The sequence below is a fragment of the Meleagris gallopavo genome, chromosome 7 (genome assembly GCF_000146605.3).
Source record: "Meleagris gallopavo isolate NT-WF06-2002-E0010 breed Aviagen turkey brand Nicholas breeding stock chromosome 7, Turkey_5.1, whole genome shotgun sequence".
In the NCBI taxonomy this organism is placed as follows: domain Eukaryota; kingdom Metazoa; phylum Chordata; class Aves; order Galliformes; family Phasianidae; genus Meleagris; species Meleagris gallopavo.
Window position 1 is genome coordinate 14,414,774 of NC_015017.2, and position 15,533 is coordinate 14,430,306.

General features: G+C 38.6%; 1 protein-coding gene across 13 annotated transcripts in view; it reads left to right on the forward strand.

Moving 5' to 3' along the window:
- ZNF385B (zinc finger protein 385B) overlaps positions 1-15,533 on the forward strand; it is a 153,627-nt gene that overhangs the window by 96,896 nt on the left and 41,198 nt on the right. For 10 of the 13 annotated variants that reach the window (XM_010713539.2, XM_010713538.3, XM_010713542.3 and 7 more), the window contains one exon: positions 7,138-7,268. The exons of the other annotated variants lie outside the window; for them this stretch is intronic. In XM_010713539.2, coding sequence (XP_010711841.1) covers positions 7,138-7,268 — 131 coding nt within the window. The remainder of the gene's footprint in view (positions 1-7,137; positions 7,269-15,533) is intronic. 13 annotated transcript variants of the gene reach the window in all.

Genomic DNA, 15,533 nt, shown 5'->3' on the forward strand with positions numbered 1-15,533 from the left:
TTCTTCTGAATATAGTAAAGGATATTCCTTAATTTGTCTAATAATTAGGCTTTGCAAGAAGCCAGCACCAACAGCCATGCTTTGATGGCAGTATAATGCTTCTAGAATTCATTTCTGTACTGCAGAATGTGCGTGGAATAAGGTAGCACAGATGCTGTAAAATTTAAGCTGAGCATTACACAAGCTTTTCCTTTCTCAGCTTACAAGAGTACAGGGAAGAGGGGCAGCTAATGGAGAAAGAGGGCAGAGGTGTGAGTCACATGTTCTGCCAACCTGAGGAGGGACAGGGCTCTTCCAAATGTTAGGAGCTGATAATTGCAACACAGTTATTTAAGGAAAATGCAGGGTAGTCTGTTCCGTTTCTAATAATTGGACTTACCTGCTCATTCCATCTGTTCTGCTGTCTTTTACACAAAGCCCACAGGGATTCCAGTTGTTATTTCAAACTGTTATAAATGCAGTACAACTGCAAGGAGAGTAAGATTTTCTTGATCTATTTTGATGTACTTGTCTTTAAAGTAGTGTGTGAAATTAGACATTTCAGTTTTTTCTATGCCCTCACTGTGTGTAAACATCAATATTTGTTCTTTATGATTCTGATGTGCTAACTGTAGAGATTAGGGGAAAAAATATTTCTATTGAAAATTAATAATATTATAATAGAGGTTTCAAATATCAGCTTTTCCATTATTCCTTTCGTATCAAGTACATGCATGGACTACAATATGTAGTCTACATTGTCATTATTGAAATGAACATCCTTTAATCATAAAGCATTGGAAATGGAGAGCAATTAGAGAAATATTAAAAATTCATAGACATTAAAGTGATTCAAGGTCAGTCCCCAGTATTTTATTGAGAAGTGATCTGGTCTAATGACAACTTGCTTGCTTTGCATGTTTGTTTTTATTTTACAATCCTTTTGAAAAAATACTTGCAACACATAGCTATACTTTTCTGATTGTAAATGAGCTATGTATAATTATCAATACTAGGTAAGTAAATAATAGCTGGCTTTTTGGATTTATGAAATGGCAGAAAATCCATTCGTTCAGCAGCATCAGGTTTCAATTAATTTTTGGTACTGATCTAACTGGTGGAATCCTACATGTATTTGAAAAGTAGAAATATTTTATTTCACAGTATCTGATTTTTTTACAAAAGGATAATACTGAATTCTGTCAGCATGTCTTGATAATACATTTATTTTGAAATAATAATGGAAATACTAAATTCTAGCATACTGGAAATCAGAGTTATTTCTATAATCTGACTTGGTTTAGATAAATAATACTTGAGCATGAAGAGCATGAACTGTACTATAGGTAATTTTGTATGTTGCAGTGAAGTTGCGTTAAATCCCTCTGGGGTTTTTGGAGCAACCACTGAAAAAATAAACTCAGACTGGAATGAAAATATTTGAGTCATTTCATATCCAAATGTTGTTCTGTGAGATTAGACCTGAGCTAATGCTTTCTCATAATTTCTTTCTCATAATTTGTGTTAAGATGCTTGGTGCAGAGTGGCTCTTAATGCTGTTGAATAGCCATCAGCTCTACACCAGCTCTTGCTGCCTTTCCTTGTAGCTTCAAAAAAAAAACCAAACCCAACCACCACCAACAAAAAAACAGATTTGAGAATTGTACCCATTGTTAGTTGCCAGACATGTATGACTCGTGCTATTTAAGCTGGTTAATGAGTCCGTGCAAGGTCTGACTGTTCCCTCAGTTTCTGAATAACATCTAAGTATGAATTCAGTGCACTCCCCAGGCTTTAAAAGATTCATGAGTAGCTAGCTCTGGTGATAACCATATCAACCTCAAAGGACCTGCATCCTCATTCATTAATGAGTTAGTTTGTGTGTTGCCCTGGGGATGCAGAAGTTCTTAGCATTTTTCCTATTGTCAAAGAGGGGCTGTGCCTTTATCTCATATATACCAGGGTTCTACTTCAGCGTATTTTTTAAAAGTAAGTTGCACTGTCTGGGTAGTGAATATTTCATATAATTGTGTTAATTTGCCAATTAGGAAACTATTGAATGAGCGGCTTTATCTCTCCTTTACTGCTTCACTTTCAACAGACTAAAATCCCTATCAGAAGTCTCAGTTATCATAATTCCACATTACAAGAAAGCACTATTTGTTCTACTGAATTCTGGAAAGAAACTACTGATGTGCTATGTTTATTTACCTTGTTTTGTATTTAAGAGGAGAGTTTGTTTTAACGTTCATAAATATTAATGATACTATAGAATAGCTTTTACTTAAAACATTTTTATATCAGCACCTGTTTTTCAGAAAATCAAAATTACTTCACATAGGCTTAATGTTGTTTTAGCAGTTTATCTTAAGCATGATCAGGAACACATGGCACTCTGTAATGCTCGTGTATAGCTTATCTAAAATAACTAAACCAGAAAGTTCCTGAATCTTTTGAACCGATAACATTTTGTAGCAAAAAAGATTAATATTTATATTGTTCAGTATAGGGAGTAATGTTAGTGCTGTGATTACAGATGTCATGTACATACTTAAACTAGAAGATATGATTATTTGCAATCAACCAGTCTTAGCTGTCATTTACAGTGAAAAAGTCCCAGTGAACGTGCCTGGAGAACATGGAATGGGGGCATCAGATCCTAGGCAAGATTTCTGATGACGTTTTTTATGGGGTTCGTTTCTCTGGCTAGGAGTTGCTTCTATTTCTTTAAAACACATAATCTGATTGTGCCAATATTCCCCATAAAACTGTATAAAAGCAAGTGTTGGGTTTGTTTGTTTTATGTTTTTTGCAAAGCACAGACAATAGAACTGAAGAGAGTTTTATTCGATACAAAAGCCTAGGTACTAGCTCTGGGCTCTAAGCTGTTTATAAAACTGTTTTTGAGTCTCATGCTGAATAAGTATTTCTGACAATATTCAAAACTTGCACTGACAAAATTAATAAACTGTACTGAAAGCTGTGGAGACCCAGAAAAAGATTATGCATGCAAAATCCTCCCAAAACTGTTCCCTGAAATGTTTCAAACATGTCCTGTCTGGTCTTAAGTCTTCTGGAGTGTTGAAGGAAAAGACTGTAAATTGAGATGACAGTGTGAAGTCTAAAAGCAGGATGACTGTGCTTAGTGTGGTTGCAGTAGGTAATGAATTCAGTCAGTATGAGCAAAACCAAAGGGACAAGTTGTCATCCCCTCTTGAAAGGATACCTTTGGCTCAAAGCAGTGCCAGCAAAATGCTACTTTAAAAAGGTCGAGGGAGGAGAGACCCCAGAACTCGCCCATTCCCTTAGATGGAATCTAAGAACAATTGTCTGGGTGAGACTACTGTGCACTGATCTAGGAGGTCATGGCTCTGCATAGCCAAAAAGGGTCAGATAATTCAAGCCAGCATGGCCTGTCCCTGTACTGACACTTCTTAACTGTAACTATTGTAGGTAGTGGTGGATGTTAACAGGTGAGATCCCATTGATCTCCTAATACTGTGTTGGGTCGCATGTTAAAGGTGACCATGTGCAATCTCAAATGGATGCAGATTGTCAATGGGACGCTTTCATTCAGTCTCAACTGCACATCAATTACTCTCCCATTGTTCCTGTCTTGAGTTTGGATTACTTGGATCCAAGCAATAAAGAAATGTAGAAACATCTCAAGGTGATGAAAGAAAAGAGGGAATGGGTTATGGCTTTGGATTTCTCTGTAGCGGCCTTTAGTGAATGCTTTTCAAGAATATGCTTTCAGGTTTGAGCAGTTGTGCTCTTTTGTTTTGCTGAAATCAGCACGTCTCTTGCTTGGAAAGGATGAGCAATGACAAGACATGATGATGTGTGCCTCTGACACAACTGTGCTCCTGCACAAAATAAGATATTTTGAGTCATCTGCTCACATAAAATCTTCCTTTCCCCCTCTTATATACAACACTGAAAAAGACCAGTTGAGGATTTGGCAGTCTTTTGCTTGCATGCCTTGTGCAGAGGTAACTCCTGCAGTGGCACTCAGAGTTGAAGGTATTTTCTTTTACTTAATTTTTTTTTTAAAAAGAGATAAAATAATGTTTATAAATTTCAAACTTGAAATGAATAAATGAATTTACAAGAAATATCAGTTATTTATGCCAAAGATTCACAAGTATTTTAAACAATCTGTTTTTGACGTGGTAAATTGTCTTTATCATTAAAATGCTAATGAAATTGTAAACATCTGTTAAATTTATGATGATAATGAAGCTTGTCAGCTCCATCCTTCTTGTGCCAGCATTCCAGCTTAGCTCAGGTCTGCATACAGACATGGTGGTAAGAATCTACTTGGCATTTGGAGTAATACCAGTGGAAAGTGGGTTCTATCCTATTTAACAGGATGATTGCCATGAAGTGCTCCCTCCTGTAGTTTGAGTTGTCTTTACCTAGTCATTCTTCCAGAGGTTTTCAAATGCGGTTCTGAAAATAAAGCTTCTGACCAATTGGACCACTGGTATTTGTTTGGCAGTAGCAGTAGCAAACTGCAAAACAGAAGTGAACAAATTTCTTGTTATCAGTGCCTCCACTAATCAGTCCAGTAGGTGTGTACATTTTCCATTCCATATGGACTCTGAATGTATCCTAGTCTGAACATATATTGTTCTGGTAGCAGAAGCACCATGATTTGCAAAGCTGAGGGCAGATTTCAGTAGTGTTTGAAGTGGTCTATGCCCAGATGAGGAATACAAAGAAGATTGCTATTTTATTGGATGCTGACTATTTTCTAATTTAAAAAAAAATTTATGACAACATTTTTCTATACCTCTGTTAAAGACAGCATCAGAAACTCAGCTTAACTCTAATTTTAAACTTCAGTGACAAGTTAACTATGTTGTTGCTATTTGTTGGGTGTTTTTTTTTCTGTAAAATATAGTTAAAATAACCATAGCTTCATATGCAAAGAGAGATGGGTCTTTCATTAACTCTGGATCTTAATTGCTTCTGAACTTCAAAAAGAAATTTGTAGAAGTTTGACTGCACTCTGTGGACTTTAGGTAATTGAATACAGTATAGCTGCTGTTTGAGTACAGCTCAAACCTAAATTATGTAAAGCTACTGTTTCAGAGCAAGCTAGTAGAAATAATCGTCATTTTTGCAGTTGAAGATATTTTCTACGGCTAAATCCTCTGAGACACTGCTTTCTTGTTGATGCGTTTCTATTTTCATTTTTTTTCATTATGGATATGAAGTAGGAACTATGGGCATCTTAGGCAGCCTTTAGCTTTTTGACATCTGTGACTCCACTTGATGAATAAGCTTTGTCTTAATTAACTGAGCCCAAGTCATCAAGTTGCAGGGGCAGAACACAGAGTTTAACTGACCTAAAGACTTGAAACAAAGCTTACATTTATGAAAGTATTGAGATAGCAGAAGAGAGAAAATATTTTCCAATAGTGTATCTCAAACATACTTTTCCTTTCTTGTGCAGGTCAGTTGAGAGGGTGTCCAGTTCTCTCTCCACAGTTGTCAATGACCCACCTTTCTACTGTCCTCACCCTTTGTAGAAGAAACAGAGAATAGATTATAACCTGCTGCTCATCTGCTAGACTAGAATATAGCATTTATTATGCTGCAGCTGTGATCAAATTGTCTGTGTTTCCAGCACCTACAGAATTTGAGCTCAGGGCTAGTTCTTAGTGTCTGGCTATTTAGTAAATTCATGCAGACCCATCTGGCTTCTGAGCTCTGCTTCTCTCTCAGATACCAGAGAATGGGTTTGAAATCATGTCCATGGAGGCAGGATGATGAGATGAAGAAAGAGGAAAATTTCTCTGTGTTGGATTTTGCATGTCCTTAACAGAGAGAAAGGGAGATGTTTAATGGAGGACTGGTTCTGCAGCAGCCCACATGGATTGCCTGGCATCTTGCAAACAGATACAAACAATTTGATTTTGTGGGAGAAGAGAGGGAAAACTGTCTGGTTTGCTTTTCCTCCTCCCTCCCCCTTCTGACTGTGTTTAAAAAAAACTCAGGCAACTTCTGTGAGAAAAAGCTTAGTTACTGTGTCGGCTCTGCTTGAGACCAAAGAAGCTCCCCAGAGGACTGTTATGCTCCTGGCTGATGTGCTGGCCACTGTGAGCAGGAGAGGGAGGTAATGATGGAGAAACTCTGTTGGGGGGGGCCTGGGGGAAAGGCAGAGAATGACTCAACCTCCTGTAAAGACCAGAGAGACTTGTGTTCCAGTCTCTGCTCCAGTCTGTGTTGAATTATTTATTTGACCCAGGAAGGAGAATCTGAATTTTTTTTTCCTCATTCTCTATTTCAGGAGGAAAATATTGTTTGAAATTGATTTTGTATGATTTCAGGGAAAATAAAACACTCCATAGGCAGAGCTGGAAGCAGTGTGCTAGGCACACCATTGTGTGGATAGAGCAGATAGCTAGTTGTAAACGAATGTTTGGACATCTGTGCCTTTGTGGTCCTTTGGGGCCTTGTTGAGGGGGTGATGCTCAAGTGTAACAACTCCAGCAAGTACATTCCTGCAAAGCCCATGTTTGGAGGAAAAGTGCTAGGCTCCAATTAGGAAAACGTTTTTCATTATATGTAAAGAATTGATTTTGTGTGTGTTGCTTGCTGATTATTTAATTGTTTGTTTTCTAATATTTGTATTGCTATGTAATACAAAAGGCATTCTTTTAAATCTTAAGTGAAAGGATGTTTGTGCAGTACCTGATAGCTACAGAGGCCATCAGAAGAAGGAAAAACAAACTTGTTATTTGGAAACAGACCTCTGGATTTCAGCTCTCGTGTACTGCCTGCGCTAGCTGATCTAATAGGCAACCAGGAATTGCAAAAGCATCTGACTTCCATGGGCTCCCATCCTGGTCTTTTTGGCACAGAAGAAGTGTTCAGCTTTAGGAGGGATTTATTCTACCTGCCAGGGTGATTTAAACACCATATGTCTCCTCTTCAGCGTCCGAGCATCCATGGCCATAGGAGAGCACTCTGCTTCATCTGTAGAATGTGGAAATAGGTTTCTTTTAATGATATTAACTCCTGCAGAGCTACTTTATTACCTCCATGCGCTATTTGTTCGTGGAGATTGTGTCAGCAAGAGATAGCTATGCTGTGTGTAGTGCGGAAAGGAGAATACTATGAATTGCTGGTTTTGTTTGCTCTTGGCAGGCACTACTGCACTTCCCACCCTTGTGCGTGCACCTACCTTGATGATGCAGCCTTCTCTGGATATCAAACCCTTTATGTCCTTCCCTGTGGACAGCAGCTCTGCTGTTGGATTCTTCCCAAATTTTAACACAGTAAGTAAAGGTGCTTCTGCATTTAGTTTCAGTGTAATGCTTTCCAAGTCAGTTCTAACATCCAGTATTGAAGTTGACATACAGAACTCTGTGCTGTGTTGGTTACTGCTCCCTTGTGTGACGATCTCATGCTGTTCGCAACCTTTTTGCTGTACATGGGCCCCAGACCTGGCCTGTGGGATTGTTGTTAGCACACTGAAAAAGCCCCATGGTTGAGTTTTAATGAGCGGTGGAATAATATTGAGCTTTTGCCAGAAACAAACACAAAAAAAAAAACCTGATGTTAAAGGGAAGAAACGGAGTGACAGGTAAGCCTCAGATGCTCTGTTGACTCCATTGACTTAAACACATCGAATGTACCAAAGCCACCATTTTGCATGCTGCCACTCCTGTTTGTGTGTGTGGAGATAATTCAGCGTAGAGTGAGTTGGCAACCAGTTAGTTAACTTCAACAGGAAGAACATTGCTGCTGGTCATTTCTGCTGAGTCAGTGAATGGGATTTGTTGATCCATGACTGGCCCCTGAACTGTAGAGCACTGTGACTGTCACAGCTGTGGGGAAGGGGGGCAACTGCCATCACCCACAGGCTGCGGTCAGCTGAACCACCACTACTCTCTTCCTTTGCTAACTGGCCTTCTGTTTCAAGTGAGTACAGCCAGAGGATTTATTTTTCTTCCTCACTTGCAAGTAAATCTTGTGCTACAGCACATGGTGCTGTGCAATATTTGTGAGCTAATATATCAGCCAGCTTCTCTCAAATGTCAGCAGCCTAACATGAGATTGTACATGCGTAGTGATCTGGGGGGTACAAGCACATGCAAGCATACAAAGAGAGGAAAGATACAAATCCAGGTATGTTAAAAGAGCAGGAGACAAAACTCAATACAATTTTAGAATTCTAAAATAGGAGTGTCTCATCTTCTGGACACGATGCAATTCACATTCATTATCTCTCATCTATACATTTGAGAATTTAGTTATTGATTTGTCTGTTTTCCAGTTGCACTGGTATTATAGCTGAGCTTTTTCACAGAACTGTATGTAACATCTCACAGAAACTTTTCTTTGAGGATGCTGTAGTTGTAGTCAACCATTATTTGCTTTTGGTGGTAGTATTGAATTTCTGACTTGCAGTAGCCTCTAGAGGCAGATTAATTTCGATATTTAGGCTGTTTTTGTTTATAAACACTACCTTACATTTATCTAGATTACATTCAATTTGCCTGTTTTCTAGAGTCTTTATCTTTCACACCTGTCACTTCTCTCCAAAACTCTGTGGGTTTTAAAAGAGAACCCTGTGGCCAGTGGCAAATATTTCCTCCCTTGAAATTCTTGGTAATTATTCAAAATCACACTGTTATGCACCACAGATACCACATTTTTAAATTCCTCCTTTTGGAGGAACAATATTTAAGTACTATGCTATTTCTAATTCATGGACTTTGCCATTTATCTTGTAGATATTGATTTTCCTTAATAGTCTTTTATGATGGACTTTAAAGCTCATTGGAAAACTAAATTATTTATGGTTATCTTCTGACAGGCACAGTGAACACCAGCTGTCACACATATCTTTTCTTTTTAACTTAGTGCAACCTTTGCAAATAGGTTTAATGCTTACACTTTTTTTTTCCACAGTGAATACAAATAGGCAAGTGGAGATAATGTAAAAATTGTCAAAATCACTTTTCCAAATCAAATTCAAACAGAATCAAAACCTACCCGACCCCTCATTTGTGTATCTTCACAAGTGCCTTCTTATTTCTTCCTGTGCAAAGGCAGAGCATTAGAAGAACACCTTTGCCCTTCTGCCTGCCCCCAAAACCATCAATTGCCCTACAGATTAATCTTTCATGAGAGACTTTGTCAGGGACTGTAGATGGTGACACTCGTGGTGCACAGCACCAAGTCTCTTTCCCTTTGGTAGGGCTGAGAAGAATGCAAGCATATGCCAATATTCATCTTTATGCATATTCACATTTCAGTGAAATTTTTCAGAGAAAAAGAAATGTCTCAATGTCTTTTTTGCATCAGAGATTTTTTCTTTTAAGCTCTATCAGAAGTTGGTTTCTAATGAAATCTTAAGAGTTTAACAGTAGGAAAACTGAGGTAAATTATATTAACTAGAAACCTGTTTAAAGGAGCACCCTCCAATGTTTCCAAAGTCAGTTCTCTTCTAGATGGAAACACATAAATCTCAGGTAAGCCCTTTTTTATATCATTAACAGTTTTCAATTCTGAAAACACCTGTGGCAATATGGTTGAAACGTTGGTGTCCCCATTTTGTTTGTGAATGTATTCTGATTGCTTGATTCTCTCTGCATGGTATGCTCTTAGTCAAAAGCCGAGAAGACTTATTCTTTTTTGAAAGGAAAGACTACCCCAGGTGTAACTTACTTTCTTGATGCAATTGTGAGATTTACTTTAAGATGTCTCTACTTTGTTTCTCATGAAAACAATAGTATTTATCTATTTGTATTCCAAGTAAATTTTTGTTTGTTCTTTGGGACTTGCTTATTATATAGGACAAATTTGGGAGGGAATGCTTGTGCTGATTCTTTTGGATGCATTCCTTTATTCCTTAGGGAGGCCTTTTTGTTTGAATGGACCAGCTTCTGAGTGCAGAACGAAGGACTCCAAGCAGTGAGGTTTTGCAGAACAGGTGCTCTGCTCTTTCTGGCCTTCTTAGAGCACCCACAAATTGTTTTTATCGGAGCAGAGCAGGTCCAGACTGTCACTGCCTGAACACTGCTGCACAAAAGAACACTCTCAGAAGCATTGCAGCAGCAGATCCAAAGGGGACAGAATGCTAGTTCTGGCACCACATTTTGTAAGCTCTTGCTCAATTACTCCTACCTCTCTGCCTAAAATGCAGAATTTTAATCCAATTTTGAACTGATATTACTTAAAATAGTTTTGTTTGTTGCAGAAGTTGATCCAACTTCATAGGACGTTCCCAGTCTTACCTCCAATTTGGAAAGCATGCTGTGTAAAAGGGTATTGATAAACACAGTTATTTAGCATGCAAAAATGACTTCAGTGCTTCCTTACCATGTAACTCCTTGTTTGTTGATTACATTTTAAGATCTGTGAGACTTCAAAGTCAAATACATACAGTTAGTAAAAATCAAAATTAACGTTACTGTGCAGTTTTAATTAGGTCCCTCCACTGTGCGTCTATTATAGTGTAATCTTGAATTTTACACGCCCTGGCTTTTACCACATGGCTTTATCCTTTGTATTCTTCTTCTTCCTGATTCATTTTCTTATGTCATTCATCTTGTGGACCGAATGAGAAAAAAATGCATTGTGGTTACATTACAGACGATTATCACTATACATGTGCTAAAGTAAGAAAGAAAGAAATTATCTCACAAAGCAAACTGATTGTTGCCTGCATCTGTCTTTAAGGAATATATAGGCCTCAGAAAAAGAAATATCTGAAAGCTATACGTTCTACCTTGCCATGAAATGCGAGCAGCACTGCATAATTCAAATTGAGTCAAAACAGTACAGCCAGGGACCTGTCAGTGTGCGCAAAAGTGGTATCAGCAACTTCTGAGATTCTATCTTCATAGAAAATAATCAGCAATTCTTATGCTTCCTTCCAAGTTTGTTATGGCCTCAGGGGTAATCAAAGATTACACTATCTTTTGTAGCATTCACATTAGCAAGATACGTCCCATCTAGCTAGACCAGAATTGGTTTTGAAATGCCCATTTGTACTCTCATCATGGTTAACGTGACCCTGTCGCTGCTTCAGTGCCTGTTCTTCAAGCAAAAGGCTCTGCTGAGTCTTTGCATTAGACTTGAGGTCTCTACTGCAAAGTGAATGAGAAGTATTTCACATCTGCCAGGGAAAGTGAGCCAGCTGGAATGGGCTACAGGAAGAGAAGGAGGAGCTGACTGGTAATATGGTCAGATATCTCTGTCTTTTCTCCACCATTAACCTCGCCTGGACTAAGTATCCTTGGCCTGTCCCCAAGAGTACCGGCAGAGACTAATTTTCTCTTTCCTCTCCTGCATTTTCAATTATGTCCCTCATTTTCAGTTTCTACCTCTTTAGTTCTCATTTGCTCTCCCTGAAATTTGAAGGACCCCTAATCAAGCAAATCAGAACACAGTGCCTTGTATTGATGGCTCCTTGCCCCACACGAGGAGCCTCTCCTGCTTCTGGTCTGCGCTGAACTACGCCAGCTTTCAGTTCCCCTTGCAGAATCTGAATATCAGCCCTTTAGTGCTCTGCTGCCATGCCAGAGCATGCTCCAGAGCTCAGCCTTGTGCACAGGAGGAGTGGACTAGAGGTGCAGTCAGATGACAGATGTGCCAGCTGATTGCCTACAGTCCCCTGTTCCCGTGCAGCCTGTCCATGGGCTCTCAGTTCCCCTTCTCCCCTCTGTACAGTGCCAAGGGAGCAGGGCCTGCTCTGTTTACCTCCCTCAGAAATGTTCCAGAGAACATGTGAAATTTCATAACAGCAATACCTTTCTGATTGGATATTAGGAAAAATTTCTTCTCAGGAAGTGTGGTGAGGCACTGGAACAGGCTACCCAGAGAAGTGGTGGGGTCACCATCCTTGGAGGTGTTCGAGAAAAGGGATGTGGCACTGAGAGCCATGGGTTAAGGGGCATGGTGGTGATAAGTTGATTGTTGGATAATCTTAGTGGTCTTTTCCAACCTTAATGATTCTATGAATATATGACTTATCCTCATTGACTGACAACACAGAAATTTAAGCAATTAACTTAAGAGTTGTGGAGTAGCTGAATGTTTTGTTTTAAACCAGGAGGTGACAATATTTTTCTTACTGACATCTTAGTAGCCTCCTTATAGTTAGTGCAGGCACACAGAGCGCTTCAAATTTTCCTCTGCTCCTTTGTGGAGCACTTAGAAAGAAACTCTCCTCCTTCACTTTTAGTTTTTCTGGAATCTGCATAGTTTGTGTTTTCCAGATCTTAGTTGGAATCACTGAACTACAACATGAAGAATTAGCCTGGTACGTGTTACTAACAGGGAGGAAAAAGAGACCATGTTTTCTGAGGTATTTACTGGTGAGGAGGGCAGAGGCTCGGGAATTCCACAGTAAAGCCTGAACAATGGAGACTTGTGCATATGCATAATTTCAGCAGCCTTATTCCTTACAGAACTGCAGTTTCTGCAGAGGAGTCCTAGCAGTTTCTGCATTCAAATTCCAGATCCTCCAGAATATCTAGTGCTTGGCTGCATGTTTCATCTGCCTTCCTAGAAAGCTGGGAATTCGTCTCTGTGACACCTCTGCCATTATTTTTTTCTTCCCCCAGTCAGCACAGGGAATGGCTAAAAAGCCTTGGTCATCATTGAATTCCTTACTTAAGTTAGTAGTGTCTTTATAGCACGAGGAAGTCCTACTTAAAGGGAGGGGATTGTTAGCCTTAAATATTTTAGGTGTCAGACCAGTGAAGGATATTTTGCAAATAAGCTGTGACTAAAACATCTGTTCTCACAGCACACAGTCACAAAATTGCAATCTAAGACTTACATATTGCACCACTATATTTATAAAGATCTCTGTAGTTTCTAATTACAAGGTCTCTTATCCTAAGAAAAACTCTAGAGCAGCTTAATAAAAATCTGAATTCCTGAAGTGTCAGATGAATGCAGAAGCACCTACTCATGTGGCTTGCTGGCTGCTCAGTGTTCCTGCCCTCACTCACAGCTGCCTCGAAATCTCCAGGAGAAAGAAAGGATTATTGAATTCATTATTAGCTAATAAATGATAAGAATTTAGCTGGGAGTTAATGCCTGTTGCACTCTCTGAATGTGGATATAGCTGCTGGCCTTTCAATTTAGATATGCTCTTTTTTATGACAATTTAGAAATAGCACATTGCAATTTCAAGTCATAGCATGAGGCCTGTCTTCTGTTAACGTGCCTGAGAAGAGCTGCTGATGCCCAGCTCTGAGGCAGTGACCAACCCATTTCAGCTGCCAGAGTGAGGCTGATTCCAAGAGCTGGGCTTTCAGCCCGCTCTGCTCTGATCACAGCATGTCTGGTCCCACAGCGGAGATATACAAAGCTCAGATGCTTCCCCAAGTGAAGGGTATGGAAAGAGAATGGCCTTTCTTGTTCATGTATTAGAAAAGACTGGTTTCTCCTTCAGTCTGCTTTGCATCTCATTCACCTAGATTTAAAAATAAAAACGAACAGATTATGATTCTGTGTTGTTTCAGGGCAGGTTTGATGAGAAATATCTTCTTTTAGCGACTCAACCAAACATTGAGGTTTTTTTTTTTTAATCAAAAAAATTGTAAAGGCTGTTTATGTCGTGTGTGGTACTGATCAAAACACCCTGAAGCCAGAAACAGCGTTATTGATTTTTATATGAAGAAAGCCTATTATTTGTTACTGTGGAGAGCAGATGACAGTTGTCAGCTAACATTAAGAAATTTTCAGTTTTGACTCATTTCTCATTTATATTCATCCATTTTATACACTTATTCAAATGCATACGTACATATAACTTACCCCCTTTTTAAATATACATTTTTAATATGTGAAAAGTAACAGTACTATTTCATTTTGGAAGGCTAAGCTTCTGTGTCCTTATTCTCTCCTGTTCACAGTATCGATTGAGGCTATGTATTTGCCTCTAAACTCTCTTAGCAGGGTTCAGATGTGTAGAGGAAATTAAGACCTACCTAACAGGATACTTCTCAGTTTCAAGTGATATTGCTGTTCTGGAACAGGCGGGAAGCAAGCAAACTGCTAGCAAAACCTGAAGCAGACCTCCAAGAAGAAAAGAGTGAGGTTTAAGGACATCCTCAAAGAAGAAAGCAAAAATCTGAAATCTTGTTAACCTCACACATTATTTAAGCTTTTCTGACTGCTACATCTTAAGCTTGAGTTTTTTGGTAGGATTCTATTGGAAAGTAATGTTTCCTATTATTTTACCAATTCAGATTATTTTATTGTCAGGTGGCAATAGTGTAAAAAGAATAGCTTTGCTCTCAGAGTGTGTTACTAGTTTTACTGCATCTGAAGGCAATATATATTTCTGATGGTGTTGAAAAACTTAACACAGCCAAGTGTTCTGAATAATAGCAGCAGCCTTAATAATAAGTAGCAGTTACAGAGCATCTTCCATCAGATGATTTTGAATAGCTGTAAACATGTTATTTAGACCTTTCAGCTTTTTTTGTGAGGTTGAAAATATTTTTATCCCTGTTTTACAGATGAATAATAAAAGTACAGTTAAAACTGGAAGCCAGCAGAGTCACAAAGGGATGGAAAATTGTCATATTGCTAAAGTATTTTTTTAGCCATTGGGTTCATACTTCATTCTTTTTCTCAAATTTGGTCTGTCGCTATTTTAAGAGTTACATCTATTATAAACAGAAACTTCCTAAGTACTTCATTGTCCAATAGCATATTTGGAAACTCAGTCCTTTTATGTATCTGTATCATCATTGTGATAAGATCAGATTCAGAAGTTTTCACTTGTGTAATTAATTGTGCCTCACCAATTTATTCTGTGAGTTAAGCCTTTCCAAAGGCATCAAATATTTTAATATTTTTTTCACAGTAATTTCTAAAACAGCAGTGGCATTTCATTTTTGGAGAAGTCTTTTTAAGGCTCTCCTAATTATGGTTTTCTCAACCAGAGTTTATTTTTAATGTGCAGTAAATATATCCATGGGTGAAGAGAAGGAAGGGCAGAGGGGATAGTCATAGCAGTGAAAAAAATGAATTAAAAGATATTTTCTCAGTTCCGTTTTGATCTCTATGCATATGCATGTTATGTGGGGAGAAGAGAAGGGGAGAAATTAGAGTATTCACGTTACTTCTTTAATTTTGAATTTCTTGATTTAAACTAGAAGATGCAGTGATGGAGTGAACAGAAGATCAGAAGAAACCTGGTTTTAAGTCAGACAGTATAAATGTTTTTATTTTTGTTTATGTTGGTCTAAGCCACTATTTTGCTTTGGCTTAGGAGAAATAAAATTCTGCCAATAAGGCCAGAGTTCATCCTTGGCCTCATGAACTTGGTCAGATGAGTTCTTGCAAGTTAAATTTTCGAAGTGAAAACCTGACTGAAAGCAGCCTCTGCTTCAGCACAGGGCTCCCAGCTGTGGAGCTGCAGCTGACTGCTTCTCTTCGACGAGGTTAAAATACAACAAAATTGTTTGCGTTAGCTCACCAGATGGATAAATGAGCCTGTCAGTGAAGATGTAGAGCTGTGCTTTCCAAACTGATGCTGAAGCAAGAAGATTAATGCATTTATTGGT